Raw genomic sequence first — 27,107 nt, 5'->3', positions numbered from 1 at the left:
GAATGCTTGATAATTCGTTCTCTCTCAAAGCGGGGCTTAGGGAGGCGAAAAACAGCTTTGTACTGTGTAACAGTCAGAGCCTAGTGAGTCGAAAGCGGCTTTGTACTGTGCAAAAGTCAGAGCCTAGTGTGCCGAAAACAGCTTTGTACTGTGTAACAGTCAGAGCCTAGTGTGCCGAAAACAGCTTTGTACTGAGTAACAGTCAGAGCCTAGTGTGCCGAAAACAGCTTTGTACTGAATAACAGTTAGAGCTTAGCAGGCTGAAAACAGCTTTGTACTGTGTAACAGTCAGAGCCTAGCGAGTCAAAAACAGTTTTGTACTGTGTAACAGTCAGAGCCTAGTGTGCCAAAAATAGCTTTGTACTGAGTAACAGTCAGAGCCCAGTGTGTCGAAAACAGCTTTGTACTGTGTAACAGTCAGAGCCTAGTGAGTCAAAAACAGTTTTGTACTGTGTAACAGTCAGAGCCTAGTGTGCCAAAAATAGCTTTGTACTGAGTAACAGTCAGAGCCCAGTGTGTCGAAAACAGCTTTGTACTGTGTAACAGTCAGAGCTTAGCAGGCTGAAAACAGCTTTGTAGTGGGTAACAGTCAAGAGATCAGCCCAGTACATTTGACCAGATCAATCTGAAAAATACTTTACCTGAAGGTTGCTTTTCTTCTTCTCATTGAAGATCTTGTACGTCGAGTCGTCGTTGATGTCACTGCCATCATGCTGCCACTGGAATGATGGCGCTGGCTCACCATCGCTCAGACATGTCACATTCTTGGTGTTACCGATCCAGTGGAATGATGTGTTCTCAGTCTGGCTCAAGTCAGGTTTATCTGGAAAATGTTGATAATTCAAAAAGTTATCATCGATATAGTGCAAATGTCAACCGTTTTCAGTTGCTTAACGTGGTACACATGGTAACATAATATTAACTCTAATTATTGGCCTGTACATTTACGATTTAAATTCCACTCTATTGGAGTATTTCAGGTCCGAGCTGTCTCAAGTTGCTCAGTATCTCAGTATCTCTGCCAGCAAGGTACCCATACTTCAAGTTGGAGAGAAGCAAAGGGAGGTTCCACCGTACTTACATTGGACAGTAATGCTACCCTCCCATTCCTGTGAGCCGCCGCTATTCTTGGCCGAGCATGTGTAGTTGTTGGTATCCTCAGCGGTCAGACCAGCAATCTGGAGCTCAATGACTGCGTATCCGCTTTCAGTCGTCGAGTGTTTGATGCTGATCCGAGAATCATCCTGAAAATTTGTTGAGGATAGATAAGATGACTTGGAGGGACAAGTGACAAACGATAACCTTGACCTCATTGAATAAAGTACGAAAGCAAGTATGATTCCACGAGTATCACTGACGTCATGTGAGAGGTACACATTTTGTCGTATTCTCCCTTAATTTCGTTTTATCTCCCAGTGTAATGGCCCTGTTTTTAGGCCATCATAAAGCATTTAAATAGATAAAGTGAACCAGGCAACCTAAGTAAAGTTACTTTCCAATGAAAAAAAACTGGTTAGGATTGAAGCAATAGTAAAGTCGTAATCAAATTTTTTATATTTTCAGATTTGGCCCCCTAGTGGCCAAAATTCGAATCCCATGATGCCCAACAAGAAACCATTCGAGATATTGACCTACTTAACACACCCCTGAAGTTTCATCGAAACATTTCACCAGTTTAAGAGTCTAGCGCGGCCGCAGGGTCAAATGGACGGTGACAGAGACGGCTAGCGGTGAACAGACGCCCCGGTAATTTCAAGTCTACCTCCAAAGCTCTGGGGAATGATGTTCAACTTGAGGATGAGCTCTAAAGAATAGTACTGACAATAATCGGTTGTTTTCTGAGTGAAAATATTGAACTTGACAGTAACACAATGAGGATGAGCTCTTTAGAAAAGTACTGACAATTACCGGTTGTTTTCCGAGTGAAAATATTCAACTTGACAGTAACACAATGAGGATGAGCTCTTTAGAAAAGTACTGACAATTACCGGTTGTTTTCCGAGTGAAAATATTCAACTTGACAGTAACACAATGAGGATGAGCTCTTTAGAAAAGTACTGACAATTACCGGTTGTTTTCCGAGTACATAGGAGGAGCTGCTACCAGCCTTCTTGAACGAAAGCTCTGGTTTTGGATCGCCGTTGACTTCACATCTTAAGAAGCCTTGCTCCTTACTCTTGAAGACTTGGTCCTCAAACTTGATCAACTGAGGTGGCTCTGAAATTGATTAACAAGTATATCAAGAGACCCGCTATTCCCCTGTGTCACCCAGAGTTCAATTAGGTAAAAATTTAAGGATGCAAAAGTATAGGTGTTTGAAGAATCAATCTGTAAGGTAAAGTGGTACAATTATGAAACCCGACCCTCTCAGTGTAGAAACAGACGGCAGTACACTTCTATTCACACATACCTCATAGTTGTAATAGGGCTTATAACTTACAACATGACATTGTACCAGAGCTATAATTGCACAACTTTACCTTATCTGAGCAACAAGAAAGGGCGGTATGCTTACCGATCACGTCCACGTTGAACTCCACATCCGTAGGACCCGCCTGACTCTTCGTCCGACATATGTAATCCCCATCGTCTTCAGCTTTCACATCCGTGATCGTGAGTTCACCCGATTTCGAGTTTGGTCCCGCCTTTTGCGCAAGTGTGTACCGACTATCCTTCTTGGTCGTCAGTTCATCATTTGGTGCACTTTTCTGGAGGAAAACAATGGGGAGACTATGGGCAGGAGCTACAGATGGATATCTGCTGGCGTCGTGGCCAATTTGTAAAGATCATGCAAGCGCACTCTCGTATCTCTTCAACATGGTTTTCATGAAGAAAAGTTGCGACAAACCCTCATCCTGTTGAGATTTCTCTTCATAACATAATGATGCTCAACCGATGAGGTACGGCTGTTATTGTGACAAAATCGTATCCAAGTTTTATTCTAAAATATCATGCAAGTCACGAGATAGGAGAGAAAAACTCCTCGTGTCCAAGTGAAACCACCAACGATCGTGGACGTTGATATTGTTATGTCACACCATCCCCTCTGTTGAGATACGAGTATGTGCGCACAGCAAACGGTAATGACGTCAGAATGACGTCATTTTGTAAACAAAGATATCCATCAGTATGGGCCAGATCAAAATACTCAAAGTCGCTGTCAGGTGACATGGGCTCTGTTCACCCTTCCAGGTGGAACACTATTATCACAAAGTCAAACCAAACCATATTACCTCCTGTGCATATACTACATCCCCTGAAGACCTCGTACAAGGCTCCTAATTCTGCCTAAAACTTACCTTATAGAAATGATATGTTGGTTCCGGTTTACCCGTCTCTGCGAAACACCTGAGCTTAATTGTCTTGCCGACAATGGGCGTGTCAATAACTTCTGGCTTGTATCCATCGGCAAACTTCGGCTTGACTGGAAACAAGAAATGAATATATCTAGCCTGATGAAAACAACTGTAAGATCAATGACAGGACTCAAAATTGGCTAAATTTAAGAAACTGGGGAAGGAGCCTCATAGCCTTGTGGTTAACACTGCTGGCTACCAGGCAATAGGGCTACCATACAATAGGGCCCTACCTGGATGGACCAGCGTGGCTTTCAAGGAACTAAGATTCCTGGCTCTTAACAGTCCTTCGAATGAGACGTAAAACTAAAGCTAAGCGCACACGGGCAACAAAATGACAGCGAAACTGAAAACATTTGTTTTCAGTTGTTTTCGAAATGTTTTGCGTCTTTGTCGTGTTTGTTTCAATCACCCGCACACGGAAAACAAAATGACACGGTCACGTCACAGGTCACGTCAAAAACAAGGGGTAACCATGGTTGCGCCATAAGTCACACCCCCCCGGTCACATGGTATCACATGACGCTGAACGTCATCGTGATTGGCTAATGATGATGCTGACGCAAAAAATGTTTTACGTTTCATGCAGTCACCCGCAAACGGGCGACGTTTTGACGAAAAAAATGTTGACTAGGTCAAAAATATATTGCATGTTTAATATTCGAAAACTGTTTCAAAAACAAATGTTTTCGAAAAACATTTGTTTTTGTCGCCCGCAGACGAGCAACAAATTGTGAAAAAATATTTGAAAACAAATGTTTTCAGGTTTTTTTGTAATTTTGTCGCCCATGTGCGCTTAGCTTAAGATTCCTTATTTCTGACGTCTATGCCAGGGCAAGTGAAAGATGTAACCAAGTGAGAGACATGAGTAGCTTGCAACAACTGTTAGTAGTCATTATGTGTGGTTAAAGCAAATCTTGTACGAGAAATGCCATGCCCTTCCCGTGCCTCAGTCCGTCTCAGAGCAATTACTTCATTATCAAGTCATATGGAAGTTTCTGAATGGAACCCCAATTCCGGCTCTATTGTCCTCACGTTCATCAGGCAGAATCCAGCTAACTAATTTGTGCCAGGCTTTAACCAGGAAATGATAAGGTACATTTTCACCACAGGAGAAAATGTAAGAGGTAAGCCTAAGTCGTTGGTCGTGTGAAGTCCCCTTTAATTACCTTTGAAAATCGTCTATCACATGCACTCTTTCCACAAAAACTGTAAGCACAACAATTTGAGAAAGTAAAGTAAAGGAAAGGAAAATACATACAGGGAAGCACAGAAAACATGCAAGATGATAATGCCAGGCAGAAACAGAAAGGAACTAAACATGCTAAAGATAGAAGTGAATACCACATATCTATAGAAAACAAAGAAAAGTTTTCTTGTTACAAATTTATTTCCTAATTGTTGATTTTGGGATGTCATTTTTGATCCCGAGACGTCTGTCCCTTGAACAGCTGACCTGAATGCCAGATGCATTAAATTTCTGCATAGAATCATGGTCAGTTTTGATCTATTTCACTGGTTTCTCATAGGTAAACTGCAGTTTAAAAATTTTAAAGGCTTTCTACTGACTCTTTAAACATGTAATACAATGGAACACATCAGCACAAGAAAAGTTTAACAAACAGTATGAATAAATAAAATCATAGCCGAAAAATAAGTCCAAGTTTAAGCAGTTGACCCTCTTGACAACAAGAGCTACTACAAGCATAAGAAGTCAATGCAACCAAACACATGCATCAGAAATGAATGACAAAATAAATAAAAGAAGCTTTTAAACCTAATAGAACAATACGTACTGTTCACCGTGACTTTTATCTTTCTGACTTGCATCTGACCGTCGGATTCGACCTCCGCATGACATTCGTACGCCCCCTCGTCTTCCTGAGCGATCGTTTTCACGATTATGCCACGCTTTTGCTCGTCCTCACCATACTTGGTGTCTGTAAAGAAATTGTTGTCAACATTCTTAAAGCGAATTTCCCACGCACTATACAAAGTCCTTCCCGCACCACAGTCCTCACCAACGCAATTACTTCATAATCAAGTCATACGCATGTTTCTGAAAGGAACCCTATTTCGGGCCCTATTGTAGTTTTGGTGCGTCCCAAAGTTGTCCTTTACAGAGAGGTTCTACTGTATGTATGATACTAGATACGAACCCCTTTAAAAAGATAAACTTACTCGTTGGCGAGTTGAAGTCGATACGTTTGCCATTGACCTTCCAGGTAATGCTAGGTTCCGGTGATCCACTGACAACACACTTGATCAAAGCGTTTTCGCCCTGGACTGGGAACTGCTCTTCTGGCGCATCGTCAAATGTGATCTTCTCTGAAATTGAACGAATATCATTTATTGTTTAAAGGTTTGTGATCGGCGGCCATTTTGTTTCAAATTTTGCCAAGTCATTGGAGGAATATTGCCAATAATTTCTCCCCTCTTGCATTATTTTTACACGTCAATACCCCGATGCTCTCAAGCAAAAGGCACGGGAGGTATGCATACACAATTTGGGGTAAGATTTTAGCTTTTGGAGCATGCTGCATATCGTTGAGTCCAGACACTCGTGGGGGTTGACAGGTTGCCACTTGTGTGCAACTGGCTGCGGGAGATTGTCACAAATTATCTTGACGTGACCTCAAACAGTTTATGCGGCGGCTTTGGGTCGCGTAAACTGTCTTATATCTTCTTCTTCTTCGTTTGACTGGTCACACTTTACGATGTTGGTCCTCAAGACTGTGGCAGTGTGACGTATATCTATCTCTGTTCCCCATAGCCTTTCTTGGAGGAAGGTGGACTCCGACCAGGTCTCCCCTCGGTGGTAATCAGAGCACATTCTTCCTGGGTGTGTTCCAGCGTCTGTTCAGGGAAACTACATTCACAGATGGCAGATTCACGATGACAATTGCATTTTAAACTTATTGACAAAGTCAAGGAGGCCAGACAAGATGACTTACTAAATAGCTGTAGCTGAATCGCGGCCTGACGAGATTCTCCTGTCTCCGTCTTAGCTCGACACACGTACTTCCCCTGTGCATCGCCCTTTATTCCTTCAAATCGTATTTTCAATTTGTTTTCATAAGTATCCCTATCTAATAATCCATTACTGCAAGAGAGAATGATGAACGGATGAACAAGTTCACGTGTGAATACAAGAATAATCGTGAGAGAATGGGGTCTCAGGTTCGAATACTACTACCATAATTGTGTTAAAATGAAGAAAAAAATCAAATTGTTGTAACAAGGTTATATGATTTTTTTAAATAAGCTCAATTGGTAGAGCAGTGTACACTGGCAATCCAATGATCTGAGGTTGAGTCCCGGTCAAGGCAACATGATTTTCTGTACTAATTTCACAAATTATAATATAACGCTTTTCCATTGACATGACCTTGCTAAAAGCTCTCCATCATTCCAGAACATTCAGGAGAGGGGGCCCCAGAGATCACTGAAAAACAGGTTTCCATGCAGATTAGGGATCTTTTGGGACAAAAAGTGGTGTTCTGCCCCCTCCTCTCCAAGAAGCCTAATGGCCCCCAGGACCAAAAACTTAACGGCCCTGACAGTTCCAATCAGCATCTCTCCGTGATAAATTTCATACTTACTAAGCAGCTAAATCAGCATCTGTCAACGGTCGCCCAGCATTATTCGGCCCGTACCACTCTAACTGAGGCTTAAAATTTGAATCACTAGGTATTCCTGTAGCTACACAAGTCAACATAAAGGATGCGCCTTTTGATTTTGCTAAAGTTGCTCCGGCCGGTTTGATATCTAAGTCCATTGCTTTGGCTGGAAAGAGAAAGAGGGAACTTTGGTCAGAAAGATATCGAAATCTGCTGTAAATTGATTCATATTTTGTGAGATCATCATCATCGTCATCATCATCACCATCAACAGAGTCATCATCATCATCATCATCATCATCATCATCATCATCATCATCAGCGCTAGCATTGGAAGAAGTATTCCTGTTGACTGAGACAGATAAATGTATTAGCTGTAAAGAAATTGTTGTCGTTAAAACCTGCTCTCTTATTTTGCTTTTGATAAGAATCCTTGTCCAATTATATGGAAATCAATTCCTTTGGCTAACACATGTTAGAAAGAGGGAAATTTGGTCAGAAATGTCTTGAAATTCACAGCAAGTTAAAAGTAAGATTCGGTCAACAAACAAAACTCGCGAGCTTTTGGCTTCAGGAACATAACCAGGTTTACAGTACCTCTACCACCCTGAAGGAAATTCTGTTTACAGAGTATCATGAGCGTTCGTTTCCCAAGAGCCTATGGTTTATTCATGGCCAGTGAAAGCTAATTCCCCGCCGCATTCTCAACGAGGTGTTCCGCGTCTCAGATGGCAGAGACGCCAGCATGTCCCCTTTTGCCTGAGGCTGACCACAACAGCCAATCGAATATTTCACCTACATTCGCGGAATTTAAGTTCTAAGCCGTAATTTGATAATGAGTCATCAAAGAAGGGGTTAAAATACATCAGACAACGCAACAACAAGAATCAAATCTTGCAAAAGAAATCTTTAATCATGAAAAATTTTCAACACTCGCTATCACGATAATAATCAAACTCTAATTAGGATCAGTAATTTGCACTGACGTCACTGGTTGCAACTGACAATCAGCTTTACCAGCAATAATTACTTGGGCATGAATCATGGGAAGGCCCCTGGGGATTGAAATCTTAAAGCTTTATGCAAACGAGGGATTTTTGTTGCTCGGATCTACAACCATTTCTGCAGTGATGAGCAACAAATAATTGCTTTCCTGAGGCTAAAACCTGTAATCACAGAGTTTGACATGTATTGCAGGTTGCAGGGATGACCGATTCTGGTTTGAGGTGCATGCGATGACCTCCAACAAACAAAACATTTACGTCCCGTGTGATAATTATCACTGGTCACTGCATTAGAAACAGCTCATTGCAGGGCAATTTGAGATTCTTGCAATATCCAGGCAAATGTTTGTCCTCTAATGGGAATTTCTAGTTGACGCACACTGCACCAGCTAACCTGGTTACATATTGACTGAAAGATCTGAAATTGCGCTGGTCTTGGTTTGCTCCAAGACACTTCTGCCATTTTGCTTTTTTGATTAGTCGAACAGCAAGAAGACCTTGGGTTTCAAGGAGCCTGCCAAACCAGAAGGCACTCACCTGGAATCAACTAGTAGGGGAGCCAAGCAGCGACTCGGCAAGGAGTCGAACCCACAACCTCTTGATCATGAGGTCGATGCTCTGCAACTGCGCTACCGCTGCCCCACATTAAATATTTACTGAATAAATTGAGAGAAAACACAAACTAATAAAATGTGCGTATCATTTTCATGCATCTTAGATCAACACCCAGATGACTGCTCGATTTCACCATATTTTAATCAATCCACCGGTTGCAGACAACCATTTGATTAATGTTTTCAAATCCCATTAAACCAGCACTGTGGTGACTAACACCAAGATATGACTGGCTCGCATGCCACTGCAATCGTGGCTAATGTCTACATATGGCAACAGGAGCCAAGTTAATACACCGAAAACTTCATGTTGAATAACGGCCACACAGTGACGCGTTCTGAATACAAATGGCCAAATAAATCATTTCCCGCGGGGAGGCCGTAATAGAATGCATATATTTGGATAGAAATATGCGCAAAGGCTATGGTTGGTTCCGTTGAGAATAGCCAATACGGCTGGCAAAGACATAAACATCAAGGGTAGGGGACCTTCGGGGCTGGACGTTTCAAACTCATTAGAATGTCTCCACAGCTGCCTTACGAGTCTATTAGCTGAGAGCTGACGACAGCAGTGCCGATGAATTATATGCTGACGACAGCGGGGCCGATGAATTATATGCTGACGACAGCGGGGCCGATGAATTATATGCTGACGACAGCGGTGTCGATGAATCATATGCTGACGACAGCGGTGCCGATGAATTATATGCTGACGACAGCGGGGCCGATGAATTATGTGCTGACGACAGCGGTGCCGATGAATTATATGCTGACGACAGCGGGGCCGATGAATTATATGCTGACGACAGCGGGGCCGATGAATTATATGCTGACGACAGCGGTGTCGATGAATCATATGCTGACGACAGCGGTGCCGATGAATTATATGCTGACAACAGCGGTGCCGATGAATCATATGCTGACGACAGTGGTGCCGATGAATTATATGCTGACGACAGCGGTGCCGATGAATTATATGCTGACGACAGCGGTGACGATGAATCATATACTGACGAAAGCGGTGCCGATGAATTATATGCTGATGACAGCGGTGCCAATGAATTATATGCCCTGTCCGCAATAGAGAGGTTGTACTGTCTTACATGTTCTAAGACACTCGGAGATTACTGCATATCTGTTCCTCAAAGTTCAGCCACACGCAGTCAATATGACTTTCATACCAACGACCCATTATATTCTGCAGACGAGGCAACTACAAGGACTGACTAGTTCCATTGCACTTTCACAGATGGCAGCACCAGCAATTGCACCTTTGGCTGCTTTTGCTCTACATCTGAAAAGTGTCCTACTTGTTTGTGACAATACATAAAACTGGTGGATGGTCAAATGGAACCATTTGCATAAATCAATACGAACATTTCACATCAATGTATCAAGCATTTTATTTGCCTCAGTTTCCTGTTGGCAACTTGCCACAAGCCAATGCTATTTAATATCGATCACCCTTGTTCTGGTCCCAATCTTCAAGAAAAGGGTCTTTCTTTCAATGTTCATTCTGTGGAAGAACATCTTACTTCTAGCATGAAATACATCAGTTCTCATCTTAAATCGGCATTGCCATTGTTCAGGTAATCCATTCTGAATGGCCAACAACAGGTGTGCACCTTGAAACTCACGCAAATTTACCTAATAGCGGGAATCACACTCGGAATCTCAACTCAATAGGTCCCTGAACACATCCTGGACCACTGGCAGCACTGCCTCCCATCTGAAATCCATGCTCTCCGCTTATACTGCATAATCACACAAAGTGCGTACATCTATGACTTTGCGTTAGATTTTTACCTAACCATGCCAAGAATTAATCAATTTCTAGCGAGAGATACGCACATGTCTGGCTTCGAGCTACTGCGCATCAAAGGCAACAGCGACCACCAGTCTTTGATCGTCAACATTCTGAATATTTCAGAGACAAGATTCTGGAAATTACTCTCACACATTCGGATCATACACCTAAAAGCCTTCCTTGCTTGGGATTCGCAACTGACAGAGATACGAAGGCATATTTAACCAATTCTCAGGTCTGAAATTCGGACAAGTACCTTATAAAGGGCCTATGTAGTTCATTGACATTGGATTTGAGGTTTTTCTAACTATGTACATGTAACTACGTAAATACACACTGGTTTACATAGAAGTCAAACTCTGCTCTCCTATTGAGAGGCTGAAGTTTGTTCCAGAGATCTAGGGCCGATTCAAAGAAAATCGGTCAGCAAATGCCTTGCACCTGGTGTGGGAGGAACTACCAAGGAAGGGGTGCTCTTAGGTCTCAGGGAGTAGGACAACCCTCGACGAAGCTTCACCATCTTCTTGAAATTCTCGCTCCGTAATGTCACCAATGACTAATTTGTTAAAAGCGAGAGACACTAACGTGTCTGGCTCGAAGCTACAAAAGATCAAAGGTATCAGCAGCCATCGTGCTTTGATGATAGCCGCCCTCGTCAATATTTCAACATGCCGCGATCGTCATCTCGTCTTGATGGAGTTTACAAAAATTAGACGGTGATATTAAAATGTATAATTAAAGGAAGGAAGCTATTACCTGAATATGAAAACAATATCAGTGCCATATAGTTATTAAATATTCAGATGAGAGCTAGGCGTCAACAAGGACATTATTGGCTCTTTAAACAATACTGGGCGATTTTAACGCAAAGTAGGGGGAAACCAGAGATGCTGAAAGAACCCTGCTGTTGGAGAGAGTTGCCATCTCTATCATATGAGTTAACCGCAACTATCATCAGCTGACAAGGGAAGAACAAGTCACCACCTTCAGGCTCAGAAGCGAAATAACAGGACGCGGTACCACCTATTTTCCACAAGTACAAAATAGGAGACGCCGACCAATGCTCTTGCAATACGAGGCCGATGACAAGAACCCACATGCTACAGGACTGCCCTCTGCACAAAGCCACAGACAAGAAATCTGGCCAAATTGTGCCAACATGCAGGATCAACAGTACGGAACTGATGACAAGAACCCACATGCTACAGGACTGCCCTCTGCACAAAGCCACAGACAAGAAATCTGGCCAAATGGTGCCAACATGCAGGGTCAACAGTACGGAACTGATGGCAAGAACCCACATGCTACAGGACTGCCCTCTGCACAAAGCCACAGACAAGAAATCTGGCCAAACTGTGCCAACATGCAGGGTCAACAGTACGGAACTGATGGCAAGAACCCACATGCTACAGGACTGCCCTCTGCACAAAGCCACAGACAAGAAATCTGGCCAAGTGGTGCCAACATGCAGGATCAACAGTACGGAACTGATGGCAAGAACCCACATGCTACAGGACTGCCCTCTGCACAAAGCCACAGACAAGAAATCTGGCCAAGTGGTGCCAACATGCAGGGTCAACAGTACGGAACTGATGGCAAGAACCCACATGCTACAGGACTGCCCTCTGCACAAAGCCACAGACAAGAAATCTGGCCAAACTGTGCCAACATGCAGGGTCAACAGTACGGAACTGATGGCAAGAACCCACATGCTACAGGACTGCCCTCTGCACAAAGCCACAGACAAGAAATCTGGCCAAATGGTGCCAACATGCAGGATCAACAGTACGGAACTGATGACAAGAACCCGCATGCTAAAGGACTGCCCTCTGCACAAAGCCACAGACAAGAAATCTGGCCAAGTGGTGCCAACATGCAGGATCAACAGTACGGAACTGATGGCAAGAACCCACATGCTACAGGACTGCCCTCTGCACAAAGCCACAGACAAGAAATCTGGCCAAGTGGTGCCAACATGCAGGGTCAACAGTACGGAACTGATGGCAAGAACCCACATGCTACAGGACTGCCCTCTGCACAAAGCCACAGACAAGAAATCTGGCCAAATTGTGCCAACATGCAGGGTCAACAGTACGGAACTGATGGCAAGAACCCACATGCTACAGGACTGCCCTCTGCACAAAGCCACAGACAAGAAATCTGGCCAAGTGGTGCCAACATGCAGGATCAACAGTACGGAACTGATGGCAAGAACCCACATGCTACAGGACTGCCCTCTGCACAAAGCTACAGACAAGAAATCTGGCCAAATGGTGCCAACATGTAGGACCAACAGTACGGAACTGATGGCAAGAACCCACATGCTACAGGACTGCCCTCTGCACAAAGCCACAGACAAGAAATCTGGCCAAATGGTGCCAACATGCAGGATCAACTGCATGGAGACTGGCTGGAATTGCGGAGGACGACTGAGCACATCCGACGAACAGGATTGACTATATGAAGTGAATGCCTATAAGAAGAAGTGTATCACGACCGACCAAAATCAAACCTGGGACCTCAGAGGTGACAAGCGAGGATGTGTCCGCTGCACCACTAGGACGGCCCCTTGATACACGATGTTGAAAAGTAGCCACAGGAGAATTGATATCGGCACTAATCGCCCTGATATATTTATACAACAATGTTTATAAGCAAACCTCAATATTTTTTCTGGGTATAATCACCAGCGCATTTGGCAATAGGGCCATAAATTCACAGATTGCCAACGGAACAATGAAATCGAAAATTTGTTGCCATGGTATATAGCGGTGAGGTCCAGCTAGCGCTATACATTGCGCAGAAATATGCCATACTGATATGGTGATATTTATTGAGTTATTATATTTCATCAATGTTGAGAGTCAGTTAGTGCTTGTGAATCATGCAGGAACTCCAAGTCACCTGTAAATATTTGTCAATGGGCGGAGTGGCTTCAGACTAGTTTTCAAAGCGATATCAGGGTTTTTGATTGAAAACTAGTCCCTGTAAGTTATCAGATGACTTCAGGACAGATTTAGCTAGGTAGGTCCACGCAAGTGAATCATGTTTCTCCCTCTGTTTGATCTTCCCTTGCAAAAGACAGCAGCAGACACAAGGAACCTTGGTCTAACATCTCATTCGAAGGGCTGTGAGGAGCCAGGACTTCTAGCTCCTTGAATGCCACGCCGGTTCATCCAGAAATACAAACCTTGGTTCACCCCGGGATCAAACCCTGGCCCTATTGCCTGGTAGCCAGCAGTGTTAACCACTAGAGGCTATGAGGCTGCTCTGAAAAACATCCCCTAAGAAGTGTCACACTCAAACTGTCAAATTAGCCAACATAATTTGATCAAAGATGAAAAATTCTTTGCCTATAAAACCATAATTTTGATGCCACAGGCAGATGGTAACTCCACTGTGCCTTCAAAATGTAAACAGAGAACTGTAAAAAAGCACCCAATTCGCAGCTGACGACCTTTAGTATTGGAACATAAATCAAAACAATTGCCAAGAATGCATCAAATGGCTTCTGCAAAAACATCCATGGATGCTTTGAACACAACAAGATCACCTCACACAAAGAGAAATATGACAAATATTTTGCAGCTATTTTCTAAGAATTCTTTGCATGAGTCAGATATGATATCTTTGAGCAGATAATGCAGCTTTCATGATTGTTAGTAAATATTGTGTCTGCACAATTAGCAGGCACGCAGTCCCCCTGCAGTTACAGAGCGCTGGGTAAATTCTACATTTTTTTCAACTCGAATTGAGTATGAAGAGTTTCTAAACTCCTTTTCCTCTATTCCAAACTCCCACAATTCCAAGCGCCTGGCCGGCGAGAAGGTTCTGTACCTTTTGTTTAACTAGCTAGCAACTTACCGACCAGCTGCATCAGAAAAAGCTATTTATAACATGCTATTAACAAAATATTATAGTTATTTGTAGCCCGTTGCCCTTATCGACATTTTTCGACGAACGCTAGGCACTGGAGATATTATACTGATATTAAACTTGAATAGATGAAGACACTAAAAATGAAGACTCAGCCTTACATTGATCACTGAAACATCATCGCAGAAGACGAAATTTAAGAATCTACTATTTTTGGACCTGTAATTAGTAGACCTTGTTAACATTTGTTGACGAGCACTAGACACTGGAGATATAAACCTGGTGATAAAGACACTGAAACTGAAAACTCAGCCTTTTACCTTTCAAGTGATCACTGGGACATCATTACAGAAGAGGAAAATTTTAAAAGAATCTATTCTTTTCAGACCTGCTGTGACCACTTTGAAGATTGAACGATCCAGGTGGTGAAGAACTGATTCTTTCATTCAAAAAGTCCTTCCGTTAATTTGAAAAGTGATCTCTGGGTGTTGATCAGTAACCATGGCAACACAGACTAAGATAACATGAACAAGTTCTGAAAGAGGAGACTTGAGGTTGCCACAGTGACACTGCTTTTAGCTTCTTCTTTTGTATTTGCTCCTGAGCCCAGGAGACTGAAGTAGTAGAAGATTTGCAGTCTTGCACCCATCTGTCCTTGCACCCATCTGTTCTTTCACCCACCTTTCCTTGCATCCATCTGTCCTTGCACCCATCTGTTCTTTCACCCATCTGTCCTTACATCCATCTGTCCTTGCACCCATCTGTTCTTTCACCCATCTGTCCTTACATCCATCTGTCCTTGCACCCATCTGTTCTTTCACCCATCTGTCCTTACATCCATCTGTCCTTGCACCCATCTGTTCTTTCACCCATCTGTCTATTCACCCATCTGTCCTTGCGCCCATCTGTTCTTGCATCTATCTGTCCTTGCACCCATCTGTTATTGCAGCTGTCTGTTCTTGCATCCATCTGTCCTTGCACCCATCTGTTATTGCACCTATTCGTCCTTGCATCCACCTGTTCTTGCACCTGTCTCTCCTTGCGCCCATCTGTTCTTGCACCCATCTTTCCTGGCACCCATCTGTTAGTGCACCTATTCATCCTTGTGCCCATCTGTCATTGCACCCATCTGTCTTTGCACCTATCTGTCACTGTACCCATCTGTCATTGCACCCATCTGTTATTGCACCTATTCGTCATTGCGCCCATCTGTCATTGCACCCATCAGTCATTGCACCTATCGGTTCTGGTGCCCACCTGTGCCTGTCCTCATCATTCAAAGTTCACCATGTGCAAGCAGCACTCCAAGTTTACGTAATTGGTGCAAAATATATATGCCGCGTGATACACACAATGACCAAAGAAGAAGAAGAAGAGCTTTCTGACAATGTACTGTATTGTACCAGTCCAGCCCTTGTCATGGCATTCATAGTTTACCATGTGTACCTGGCACTCCAAGTTCCCAATCTTGGCTTGGGAATGGACGTTAGATAACAACGTAGAAGATAATGTTATTTGCTGTGTGAGGCAATTTATCAAGTGCCCAGGTTCAAAGAGAGAGGGGGCGGAAAATGGTTTTGTTGCCAAGAAAAGGCCTGGATGTTGACATCATCTAACTGAGCATGTTTAGCTTGGCAAGTCTGTGATGGTACATGTACACAGAACTTCTTAAGATCGTAACTAAGAACCCCTCTCACAGGGAATTTTAACCTGGGAATTAAATCCAGGACCACTCTGGGAAGTCACCCACAATATCTTGGTCAATTTCAAAAATACTTCCAAATTTTATTGGAATGCTCATGACCATTCCTTGGAAATATCATTTGCTTTTGTGATGGTACCTATTGTGCCCATGTGACATTTAAGTACTCCTGGTGTTTATCTGCACTGTATGATGGTACCATTTGTGCCCATGGTAACATTTGAGCTCATTTCAACTTTGTGATGACACTATTTGTGTCCATGGTACCATCTCTGTACGGCTGGTACCTATCTGCACTTTTTAATGGAACCACCTATGCCCATGGAACCATTTGTCTACACCTGTGCACATCTACACTTTGTAATGGTACAATTTGTGCCCATGGTATCACTTGTATACAACTGGTGCTCACTGGCAATTTACGATGGTACCATTTGTGCAGCGATTAATTTCATCTGAGGACACCCTTTCAAAGAACCCTAAAAAAAGTTCAATTCTTGTCCACAATCATCTGATTTAGCTTTTTTTTAGGAAAACTCCACAAAATCTGTTGGAAAACCAGACCATAGTTCTTCAAGTACACCAGACTCCTCCACTCTGTCTGTATTTGACTTGCAGAGTAACACTCATTCTGAGCACACCAGCCAACGGTTACCAAATTCAATGAAGGACTCATAATTTCTAAAGTGGTTCGGGCCAAATTGACAGGTTTTTGTAATGATGAGGAAGTTTATAGTCATTTCCATGGCAACAGAATGCTCAATTTGGACAATTTGACATGAATAGACAACTTGTATGCGGGTGTCTGGCTCAGGTTATGCATACAGTAGAACATCTCTTAGCGGACACCTCTCTATTAAGGACAACCTCTCTATTAAGGACACTAGCTTCTGTCCCAAATTGGTTGTTTCCATTCAATTTGACTCTCTCTAATCAGGATACCGCTCTATTAAGGACAGCACTTGTCAGTCCCGAGGGTGTCCTTAATAGAAAGGTTCTACTGTATATGGTCGGGATGGTTCATAATTGTTAGGTAGAACTAGTTTAGATGGTTTAGCTATTGTTCTGAATCGGTTATGAAATTGATTTGAGAGGTGCTTCTTTTGGCATTTAAAATTGTCCAGTCGTGAAGTGCACTCCAGAATCTTGAAGTGTTTATATCAACATCAACTTTTCATGATCGATAATTAACGAAAATTTCAAAACTGGCTTCCAGTTTCTACGATATTCTCCCTGACATTGATTGAAACTTGATAAGCATTTTCAAGAAATTTTTGTTTAAAGACGTACTACATCAGGGCCCAACTTAAATTTGAAATTAGTAATAGAAGTCGAAAGTTTCTAATCGTGTCAATACCTGAATATGAATTTCATCATTGCCGTTGTGTTGACAGAAATGCCATACATACCAAGTTTCAGCAAAGTGCATGCATAAAAACTGCACTTCATGACTGCGTTTCAATTTTTGCGACCCACCATTATATATGAACGGCATACCCCTTTAAATCAGTTTTCATGAGGGCCTGTATGCCACCATGATGTGATAACCAATATAGATGAAATGGCCAGGGCCATTGTGCTCACCTCATTTGGAGGAAAGATGGATAAAGAGCATGGTCTTGTGTCATGTAGTGTTAGGTTTGATGTAGGTCCAAGCAATTACAATTTCCCCAAAATGGCCAATACAGTACATTCGACCTCTGTGACCTTGAAAAGTAGGTCAAATCAAAGAAGACCCGGGTGACACATTGAATGGTTGTTAGAATTAGATGTACCTATGATATAAAATTGGTGCCAATCGGGCAAGTCATTACTAGGAATAATGGCATTTTGAAGAATTTAGGATTTGGCCCCCTCCCTGGAGGCCAAACGGCAAATCAGATCGCACCAAACTTCGATACCTGAGATCACCTGACCAAGGGGTACATGTGTACTTAATTTGTGATCAATAGTCATTGCAGTGAAGAAACGTGCCATAGTTACGGCCTGACGGCGAATTTACGCCATTTGACCTCTGTGACCTTGACAAGAAGGTCAAATTAAAAACCTGTGTGACATATACTGTATGGTGGTTAGATGTACCCATGATATCAAATTGGTGGCAATCGGGCAAGAAGTTAAGGAATAATCACATTTTTAAGGCTTTTGGATTTTGCCCCCTGGTGGTCAAGTGGTGAATCATATTGGACCAAACTTCGGTCCCTGAGATCACCTGACTAAGGGGTAAATGTGTACCAAATTTGGTATCAATAGTCATAGCAGTTTAGAAACGTGCCATCGTCACATCCTAACGGCCAATTTACACCATTTGACCTCTGTGACCTTGAAAAGGAGGTCAAATCAAAAACCCGGAGGATATATGATGCACCTTTGCTAGAAGTACCTACCATATTTTTTTCAAAATTTCCCGACTACTATTAAGGGAGATATTGCATATTTTCACTTTTAACGTTTGGCCCCCTGGTGGCCAAACCATGAAACGAATCGGACCGAAACTTGGTCTCCCAAGTGTCATTACATAAGGGTACATGTGTACCAAGTTTCAACTCAATAGCTCTAACAGTTACGAAACGTGCCCTGCTAACGGACGACGGACGACGACGACGACGACGACGACGACGACGACGGACGACGGACGCCACGGTATGGGATAAGCTCACCTCTGCTAAGAGGTGAGCTAAAAACTAAGAGCAAGAAGCATGGCAACTTCCAGGCTGGAATATCAACCCCACCCCCTCCAGCATGGGTACAGTCCTGGTCATCTTACTTGAAGACCAAACTGATCCATCAACTAGGATCTCCAACATTTCAAAGCAGGTATGGATCTCAAACACACTGTTTTTCATTGAAACCTCAGCCAGATAAGATCAGCATAGCCACTCACATGCTATGCTATGTTAGCATTCGCTCGAGTTGTCATGGCACTAGCTGAGAGTGCTAGCCCATTAGCCGCCAGCCATGGAAACGCCCATTGTGCCGGCGGCGTCTAGGTTCCATACAGCCACTGGGTGCATTGCTAATATCAATCTCATTTGAACCAGATTGGAACGAAGCGTAGAATGGGAAATGATTTACAAAAAAGAAATATCGAATTTAAGAGTCAGATTGTAGAGCTGTTGACTGAAACGCATTTTGTCAAAAGAATTCGTACTGAAAGATTTAGCCATAAGACTGGCATCAGCATATTTCAATAAAACTCTTTATTCTTTAGATCATCAGTGGCATGGTGGTTAGATAAACAGGCTCATAATCAAGAAGTATGTTCCCTGCACCAGGAATTATGACAAATATTCTGGCCTGCAGACACCAATGTCAAGAAGTATGTTCCCTGCACCAGGAATTACGACAAATCTTCTGGCCTGCAGACACCAATGTCAAGAAGTATGTTCCCTGCACCAGGAATTATGACAAATCTTCTGGCCTGCAGACACCAATGTCAAGAAGTATGTTCCCTGCACCAGGAATTACGACAAATCTTCTGGCCTGCAGACACCAATGTCAAGAAGTATGTTCCCTGCACCAGGAATTACGACAAATCTTCTGGCCTGCAGACACCAATGTCGAGGGAAAACTGACCTTGAAGTGACAGGCTGCCTCATCCCCGCCACTATAGGACTGAAGCTATAGTTATAGGCAGATGCCGAAGAAGAAGAAGCAGAAGAATCAAGAAGACACAGGTTTGACTCTAGAGAGGACCACAGCCATCACAGTGTCCTTCACAGAGACCTCTGACCTTCAATTGCCTTAATTTGCTTCACTTCATCAAGATGAAAGCCGGTACCCAGCTGGCAGAGACTGCACAATATGAAAGTAAATTCTGAGAGCTGGGCTGCCACACCTACTAGGGGTAATAATGCCAAGCCCTTAGATGTGTAGCCCTGAAAGAAACCAGATGGATTTAGCACTTCATAAGTCTCATTATTGTACTTTCATCATTTTATGCTCATATCTGAAACTACCTTGATTTGACACTTTTCATAATTTCTTCCAACAACTCATAAATGAGACAAACAACATCCAATTACTATATAGTATATATGTCAATCAGTGTATCAGTGTATCAGTGTATCAGTGTTTCAGAAGTCAAATGATTGACAACATGATGGAATCGATTAATCTAATTGATTTTACACACGTCAAATGCGTTCCAATATGATTTCACAAGCACTGATGGAACACGTAAGTATTATCAAAGCAAACCATTAACTTGCTATTTTTCCTGTTACAGCATTTTATGATTCATTATTCAGCAAGTCTGTCTCATGATATTTGTATTGGGGAGCATGCCTCGCTCTGTAATTAGTTGGTTTAGGGGATTGTACGATTAACGAGCGGTATATGGAGGCAGTGACCTTGGCTGTCATAGAGGATGTGTCAGGACAGCGCCCAATTGACTTACCATGCCAGAAGGGGGAATCGACTTCTGGTATCACTAGACCCGCATGATCTTTCGCAACTGGTGAAATTAATCAGATGCAACCACTGGTATATTCCTTTGATTACCAGCTCGCATGGATGGTCAGACGCGACCACTGGTATATTCATTTGATTACCAGCTCGCATGGATGGCAAGATGCGACCACTGGTATATTCATTTGATTACTAGCTCGCATGGGTGGTCAGATGCGACCACTGTATATGGAGGCAGTGACCTTGGCTGTCATAGAGGATGTGTCATAGAGGATGTGATTACTAGCTCGCATGGGTGGTCAGATGCGACCACTGGTATATTCATTTGATTACTAGCTCGCATGGATGGTCAGATGCGACCACTGGTATATTCATTTGATTACCAGCTCGCATGGATGGTCAGACGTGACCACTGGTATATTAATTTGATTACCAGCTCGCATGGATGGTCAGACGCGACCACTGGTATATTCATTTGATTACCAGCTCGCATGGATGGTCAGATGCGACCACTGGTATATTCACTTGATTACCAGCTCGCATGGATGGTCAGATGGGACCACTGGTATATTCATTTGATTACCAGCTCGCATGGATGGTCAGACGCAACCACTGGTATATTCACTTGATTACCAGCTCGCATGGATGGTCAGACGCAACCACTGGTATATTCACTTGATTACCAGCTCGCATGGATGGTCAGATGGGACCACTGGTATATTTATTTGATTACCAGCTCGCCTGGATGGTCAGACGGGACCACTTGTATATTCATTTGATTGCCTACTCAAAGTTATATCAAGAACCACTGGATTGGTGGTTTTTTAAACATTGGGGGTAGTTTCAGCTGATTTTTCAGATTTTAGCCAATTTTCATAGTCTGAGTGGTGGCTTTTTTGGCTGAATTGTAGTTGGGTCGGACCAGTGCCAGACAGCATAGCTGGATTCCTGCCCAGTAGTATTTACTGGTAGTAAATGTTACGGAGGCCAACATGCATTTAAATGGAGCGGCCAATTGATGTAACTTGGATGATTTACGGCCAATTATGTGTAGTAAATGACAATCCTTGCATACTTGTTATCGTTAATTCTAATTAGAATATTGCCACAACAGGAAGTGTGACATGTTTGCTGATGAAATTGCTGTTAGAAAACATAGGCATAAATGCTGGTATACTACGCAGCATGAACACTGTGTTTGCTCTGAATCCTGTTTGGGCAATAGCACACCTCATGTGACAGAGAGACCTACCTATGGAGCTCCTTTAAAGCTAGTTAGGCCTATTTATCAGTAATCACAGTTAGACTGTTGCAACATTTACCTTTGATCTGGGTTAGTGGTAGAACACTGAGATAACTTTTGGAACTGTGCTCTTTACCCTGGACTCTGAGCAAGACCACTGAAGAGGCATTGGAACTAAGCTAAAAACTCACTGGCTCCAACAGGAAAGAAGGTCATCCATGGTCTTGTCACATATCCTATTACTTGTGCTGTTGCCTCAGTTTGCCTCCATCAGAGCTGCAGGGACTTCATCCAGGTGCCAATCCAAAAGGGGGCCGCTGCACCAGACGCACGCCCCCTCCCTAATGACCCCTCTTTTTCTTGGTCCATGTTCTGCCCTGTCATCTCAATCTCTAAGATCTGTCTGCACCTGCTGCAGGGTATGCCTGGTCTTTGCCTGTACCACACCCACCTAGATATGCACCGACACATACGGAACTATTGACTTGACTAAAACCTGTTGGCTCTATCTGTCGCAGTCGTCCCTGTATTCCTCCACCTCCTATGGCCATGTGCTGCTGCCTCAATTTACCTCCATAACAGCTGCTGGGACTTCATCTCATTCTCTAAGGATCGTCTCCATTACATGTGCTGCAGGGTATGCCTGGTCTTTGCCCCGCCTGTTTACGCGTTGACATGTACAGAACTATTGGCCTGACTAAACCCTGTTAACTCTATCTGTAGCAGTCGTCCCTGTATTCCTCCACCTCCTACGGCCATGTGCTGCTGCCTCAATTTCCCTCCATAACAGCGGCGGTGACTTCATATTGTAGGCTCTGTTAGGTTGTCGCCGTTCTTGTGAGTTTGGCGATCATCCGAGAGCTTTGGAGTGCCAACTATCAACAGGATGTTGTTTTCAGTTGAATATCCACTACAACTTGTCAACATTAATGAATGAAATATGATATATGAATGAGACATATTTACTATAAGCCTAGCCATAATTGACAGATAATGAGTTTATAATTGAAATTAATCGCTGCAAATGACGTTACGGTAGTCACCATATCTAAATTATCTAACAAATGGTGAGATGACTGAAGTTTGAAAATCACTAGGATGGCTTTCTGATATTTGATTCGACATATCTATTTTTTGCAAAAATACAATTTTGGAAATTTCATCATTAGTGAGCGAGCATCACTGCAGTCACATGTACTCTATTCAAAGTATATATAGACATTAACCCTTTCACTACCACATGGTTTTGGCAGTGTACCATATCCCTTACCTTCACCCGGTAAAGACCGGGCAGCCTGGATCACAACTTGGCTCAGGAAAAGTTTTATCGTAAAATAGCTAGCATTTAGCATTACCCAATCTTCAGGACGGATTCTTGTTACAGGCACCTAAATACAATGAACCCTACAAACAAGCAATTTTTATACCATGCGATAAAATTTCAGGTTGCTGCGATTAGAACTACCTGTCTGTGATCACAAGTCTCTTTAACATTGTTGACGAGCTCGACCTATAATACCTCTCATGAAGGTAGGAATTGGACTTATTAGTTAAGATGAAAAATAATGTGCAAATTCCTTGGGGTTGTTCTCAAGCCTCATACGACAACAGTATTTACACTTATTATCATTGCCCAGAGCTCAATCATTCATTTTTCACCCCTTCCACTAACTTTCCTTCAGCAGAAAATTTGTAAATATCAAACAGGCAATTCTGCTGTAAAATCTTTAGCTGGCAGTGCCAAATTAGTCACCGGGGAGCAACTTGGCAGTCAACGCTCTGATTGGTTGATACCAAGCATGTTGCTAGTTATATCTTCCTCGCATACAGATAGGAGTCTGGCAGACGGTTTATGGAGATAGGAAAAATATTGGACGCAATTCATAACTGATTTATATTTAGTCGATATCTATATTTACATCTTTCAGTCTGGATGACTTAGATGCTCTAGTTTCACCGACCTAAGACCGATTCTATATATTCAAATCAAGCTGGAAAATATGCAAATGACTGTTCCATGCCATTAAGTGTTGTTTTTTATTTCCAAATGTTTCCAAGTGTTTAACCTCTTGAATCCCGGTGACCGACCAGTCGGTCATTTTGAAATAACGTTTTTTTCCCAACGACCGACAGGTCGGCCTCAGTGATATTTTTATTCCCTTGAGCTGGGACGCTAGTTTATTGTTTGTTTTAGCATGTTTGATGTACAGTAGGGTCAATAAGAACATGCCTGGGTAGATGGTGCTTCGGTACCAGACTTTGCCGGTTGTATGCGGGCGCTATACATCGTGAAAGTCAGACCCAATTATGCAACCACGTGACCACCCTGGGATCCCGGGATTTACAAGAAGTTAAACAACTCAATTAAGTTCTAAAAGAACCCCAAATGAATGTTCTTCGCATCTCGATGGCTGCTCTGAAGGCTCTTTTATACGTCTCTAGTACTTTTCTCTAATTGGTAAAAGTGGTTTACACCCCGGCTTTCGGTGGCTGAGCCAACCCAGCCATGCAGGCAATCAACGAATTCTTTCAGCTCATCCAATATTATAAAGAATCCCATGAATTCTCGCTCATGAATAAAGCTTAATGCACGCAACAAAATGGCCGTCAAAAAAACACGAGGCGGCATCTGCATCTAACGAAGATTTATAGCAGCCGTTTTGAGGGTTACTATGACGACGTTTGCAGGATATATGTACTTGACGTAAAAAGATGACCAAATGATCTAATCCTCCCATCGTAAGGAATCCCGATATCGAGCTTTAGGGAATTGTTGTCATTATACAAGATTAAAAAATACTTTTTTAGTCTTTGTTCTGGAAATTCTTGCGAAAGAACATCGCAGAGTCATCTTGTTGCTTCTAAGGAGCAGTGAACGACTTGAAAGGACAGAGCATCCTCTGAGATAGTAATGCCCTGCTGAAGAACCACCAGTGTGGTGGGAACTTTCACAGGGGTCGCTCGACTTCGCTTCCTCACCGGAGGAGTGAAGGAAATACCCACCCAACCAACCCTCGCAGGTGTGAGGATTGGTCACACCGGGTAACTCCATGGCAACTGTAGAGCCATCGCTTGCAGAGGTTGGCAACCTGGGTAGATTTTGCTCTTCAGTTGCAACGTGAGCAACTTGCGTTCAACTTGAGTTCCAATCGAAGTCACCCAGGATGGTACGAAGGTGCCTCAGGGGAGATTTGAAAACACAACCACGCAACATTCGAATGGATTATAACTGCACCACATCATTGTGTACAACTACATTTATTTTTTCCTCAACCACCAGTAAATACAAATGCCTATGGGTCCATTGTACATTTCATCGCAGACAGTTGTTTCCTTTTTCGCACTGCTTTGCATCAACAGAGATTTACCGCAGCGGTTGTCGGTTTCATGCATGTCGAAGTCCAATACATTCAGTTGAATATACATATAGATATTACAGGTACAAGTAGAATCTCTCTATTTAGGACACCCTCGAGACTGACAAGTGTTGTGCTTAATAGAGAGGTGTCTGGAACAGAGAGGTCAAATTGAATGGAAAGCACCAATCTGAAACCAAATCTAGTTTTCTTAAGAGAGAGGTTGTCCTTAATCGATGTTACGTGACATGCTATCACAGAGCAGGCAGTCTCGAGCAAGAATCAGCCATAAAGTCAGGTGTACCATTTATCTGCTGCAGTAGAAAAACTGATATCAAGTGCAATCAGCAAAACAAACTATACACCTGCCGAAAATTGATAAAACCCCAAAATAAAACTGACTGGCTCAACCTGCTACCATAGCAACCAGTAGTTTTCTGAAATAGACATCATTTGAACAAGATGGTGATTCTGCTGGGAGTGGTAACTGAATTATTCAGAGAATGATAGAGCAGATGTTATTAGGCAATGAGCTGGGGCCAGGGTAGGGCTTGATCTCCAGATTTTTAAACTGTAGTAGACCCTATCACAAATATGATAAGTAGGAAACACCATGAAGTTAGGTTTTTAGCAGTTGGTTGGTTGGTTCTCTTGCCAATGTCAATATTCTATACGGGTTGGAACAATCTCACCCATAGGATGCGACGTTACCAAATCACTCTTGTTATCCTCAACTCCTTTTGCCTCAACCAATGCCTCGGGCCACTGCAACGGTCTTCAGAACCGCCATCGTTCATGTGGGCAATTTAACCATACCAACAGAGGCATCTTAATCTTAGAATGGGTCAAGCCCATGTTGGTTGGTTCTCTCTTGCCAATGTCAGTATTCCACGTGTTGGAACCATCTCACCCATAGGATGCGACGTTACCAAATCACTTTCTATCCTCAACTCCTTTTGCCTCAACCAATGCCTCGGGCCACCGCAACGGTCTTTGGAACCACCATCTTTCATGTGGGCAATTTAACCATACCAACGGAGACATCTTACTTTTAGAATGGGTCAAGCCCATGTTGGTTGGTTCTCTCTTGCCAATGTCAGTATTCCATATGTGTTGGAACCATCTCACCCATAGGATGCGACGTTACAAAATCACTCTTGTTATCCTCATCTCCATTTGCCTCAACCAATGCCACAGGCCACTGCAACGGTCTTCAGAACCACCATCTTTCATGTGGGCAACCTAACCGTACCAACGGAGACGTCTTACTTTTAGTGAAGCCCCTGTTAGTTTGTTCTCTTGGGAATGTCAGTATTCAATACGCGTTGGAACCACCTTACCCACAGGCAATGGTTTTTGATAAAATCTGAGGTGAAGATGTTCCGCATGGCTTCCATACTCTGTGAATCTTTGGCAAGTCTGTACCAATGAAGCAGCTGGTTAGTTGGTTCTCTTGCGAATGTCAGTATTTCATGCATGTTGGAACTGTCTCACCCACAGGAGGTGATGTAGGCAATGGTCGTTGATAAAGTCTAAGGTGAAGAAGTAGTACAATGGCTTCCACACTCCATGCGTCTTGGGGAGATGGCCATCTTTCATTGGGATGACAAGTCTGCACCAAAAGAGCTACTGGTTAGTTGGATCTATTGCGTATGTCAGTATCCCGTACATTTGGAACCATCTCACCCGCAAAATGCGACGTAGGCAATGTTCGTTGATAAAATCTGAGGTGAAGATGTTCGATGGCTTCCACACCCAGATGGCACATCGTCCCAATCACCTCCGCAGCTTATGGCATGAGCCGGGAACACATTCATTACCGACACAATAAACGGTCGCCATGGAAACGTTAATGTCACTTCGTAGAAGTCGTTATAGATAGTGAGGGTAGCGCTATATGTGAGGTGATTGATGATTTGTGGAGGAGTCTGGTTCGGGGTCAGAGATAAACCAATTCGTCCTACCCTGTTTAACGCTTTAAGGTTTAACGTCTATGGCATGACATAGAACAATGATTGCATCACATCAAATAACTGATTTTTGATGTGCAGTGCAGATTCTTGATATCAATTCAGAATGAAGCATTTTGAGAGGCCAAGGCCACCATCACCAAGCAATG

The 27,107-nt window shown here is 43.0% G+C and overlaps 1 protein-coding gene across 7 annotated transcripts in view; it reads right to left on the bottom strand.

The window, feature by feature from the left end:
- LOC135502393 (neural cell adhesion molecule 2-like) overlaps positions 1-27,107 on the bottom strand; it is a 122,049-nt gene that overhangs the window by 40,820 nt on the left and 54,122 nt on the right. For all 7 annotated transcript variants that reach the window (XM_064795189.1, XM_064795191.1, XM_064795190.1 and 4 more), the window contains exons 2-10: positions 6,959-7,142; positions 6,311-6,459; positions 5,538-5,684; positions 5,153-5,296; positions 3,300-3,424; positions 2,516-2,708; positions 2,069-2,217; positions 1,082-1,244; positions 642-823 (exon numbers count right to left, since the gene is read on the bottom strand). In XM_064795189.1, the coding sequence (XP_064651259.1) occupies positions 642-823; positions 1,082-1,244; positions 2,069-2,217; positions 2,516-2,708; positions 3,300-3,424; positions 5,153-5,296; positions 5,538-5,684; positions 6,311-6,459; positions 6,959-7,142 (1,436 nt within the window). The remainder of the gene's footprint in view (positions 1-641; positions 824-1,081; positions 1,245-2,068; positions 2,218-2,515; positions 2,709-3,299; positions 3,425-5,152; positions 5,297-5,537; positions 5,685-6,310; positions 6,460-6,958; positions 7,143-27,107) is intronic.

Source organism: Lineus longissimus, chromosome 18, assembly GCF_910592395.1.
Source record: "Lineus longissimus chromosome 18, tnLinLong1.2, whole genome shotgun sequence".
Lineage (NCBI taxonomy): Eukaryota > Metazoa > Nemertea > Pilidiophora > Heteronemertea > Lineidae > Lineus > Lineus longissimus.
The sequence above is the reverse complement of the archived record's forward strand: the minus strand, read 5'-3'. Positions and strand labels throughout refer to the sequence as shown.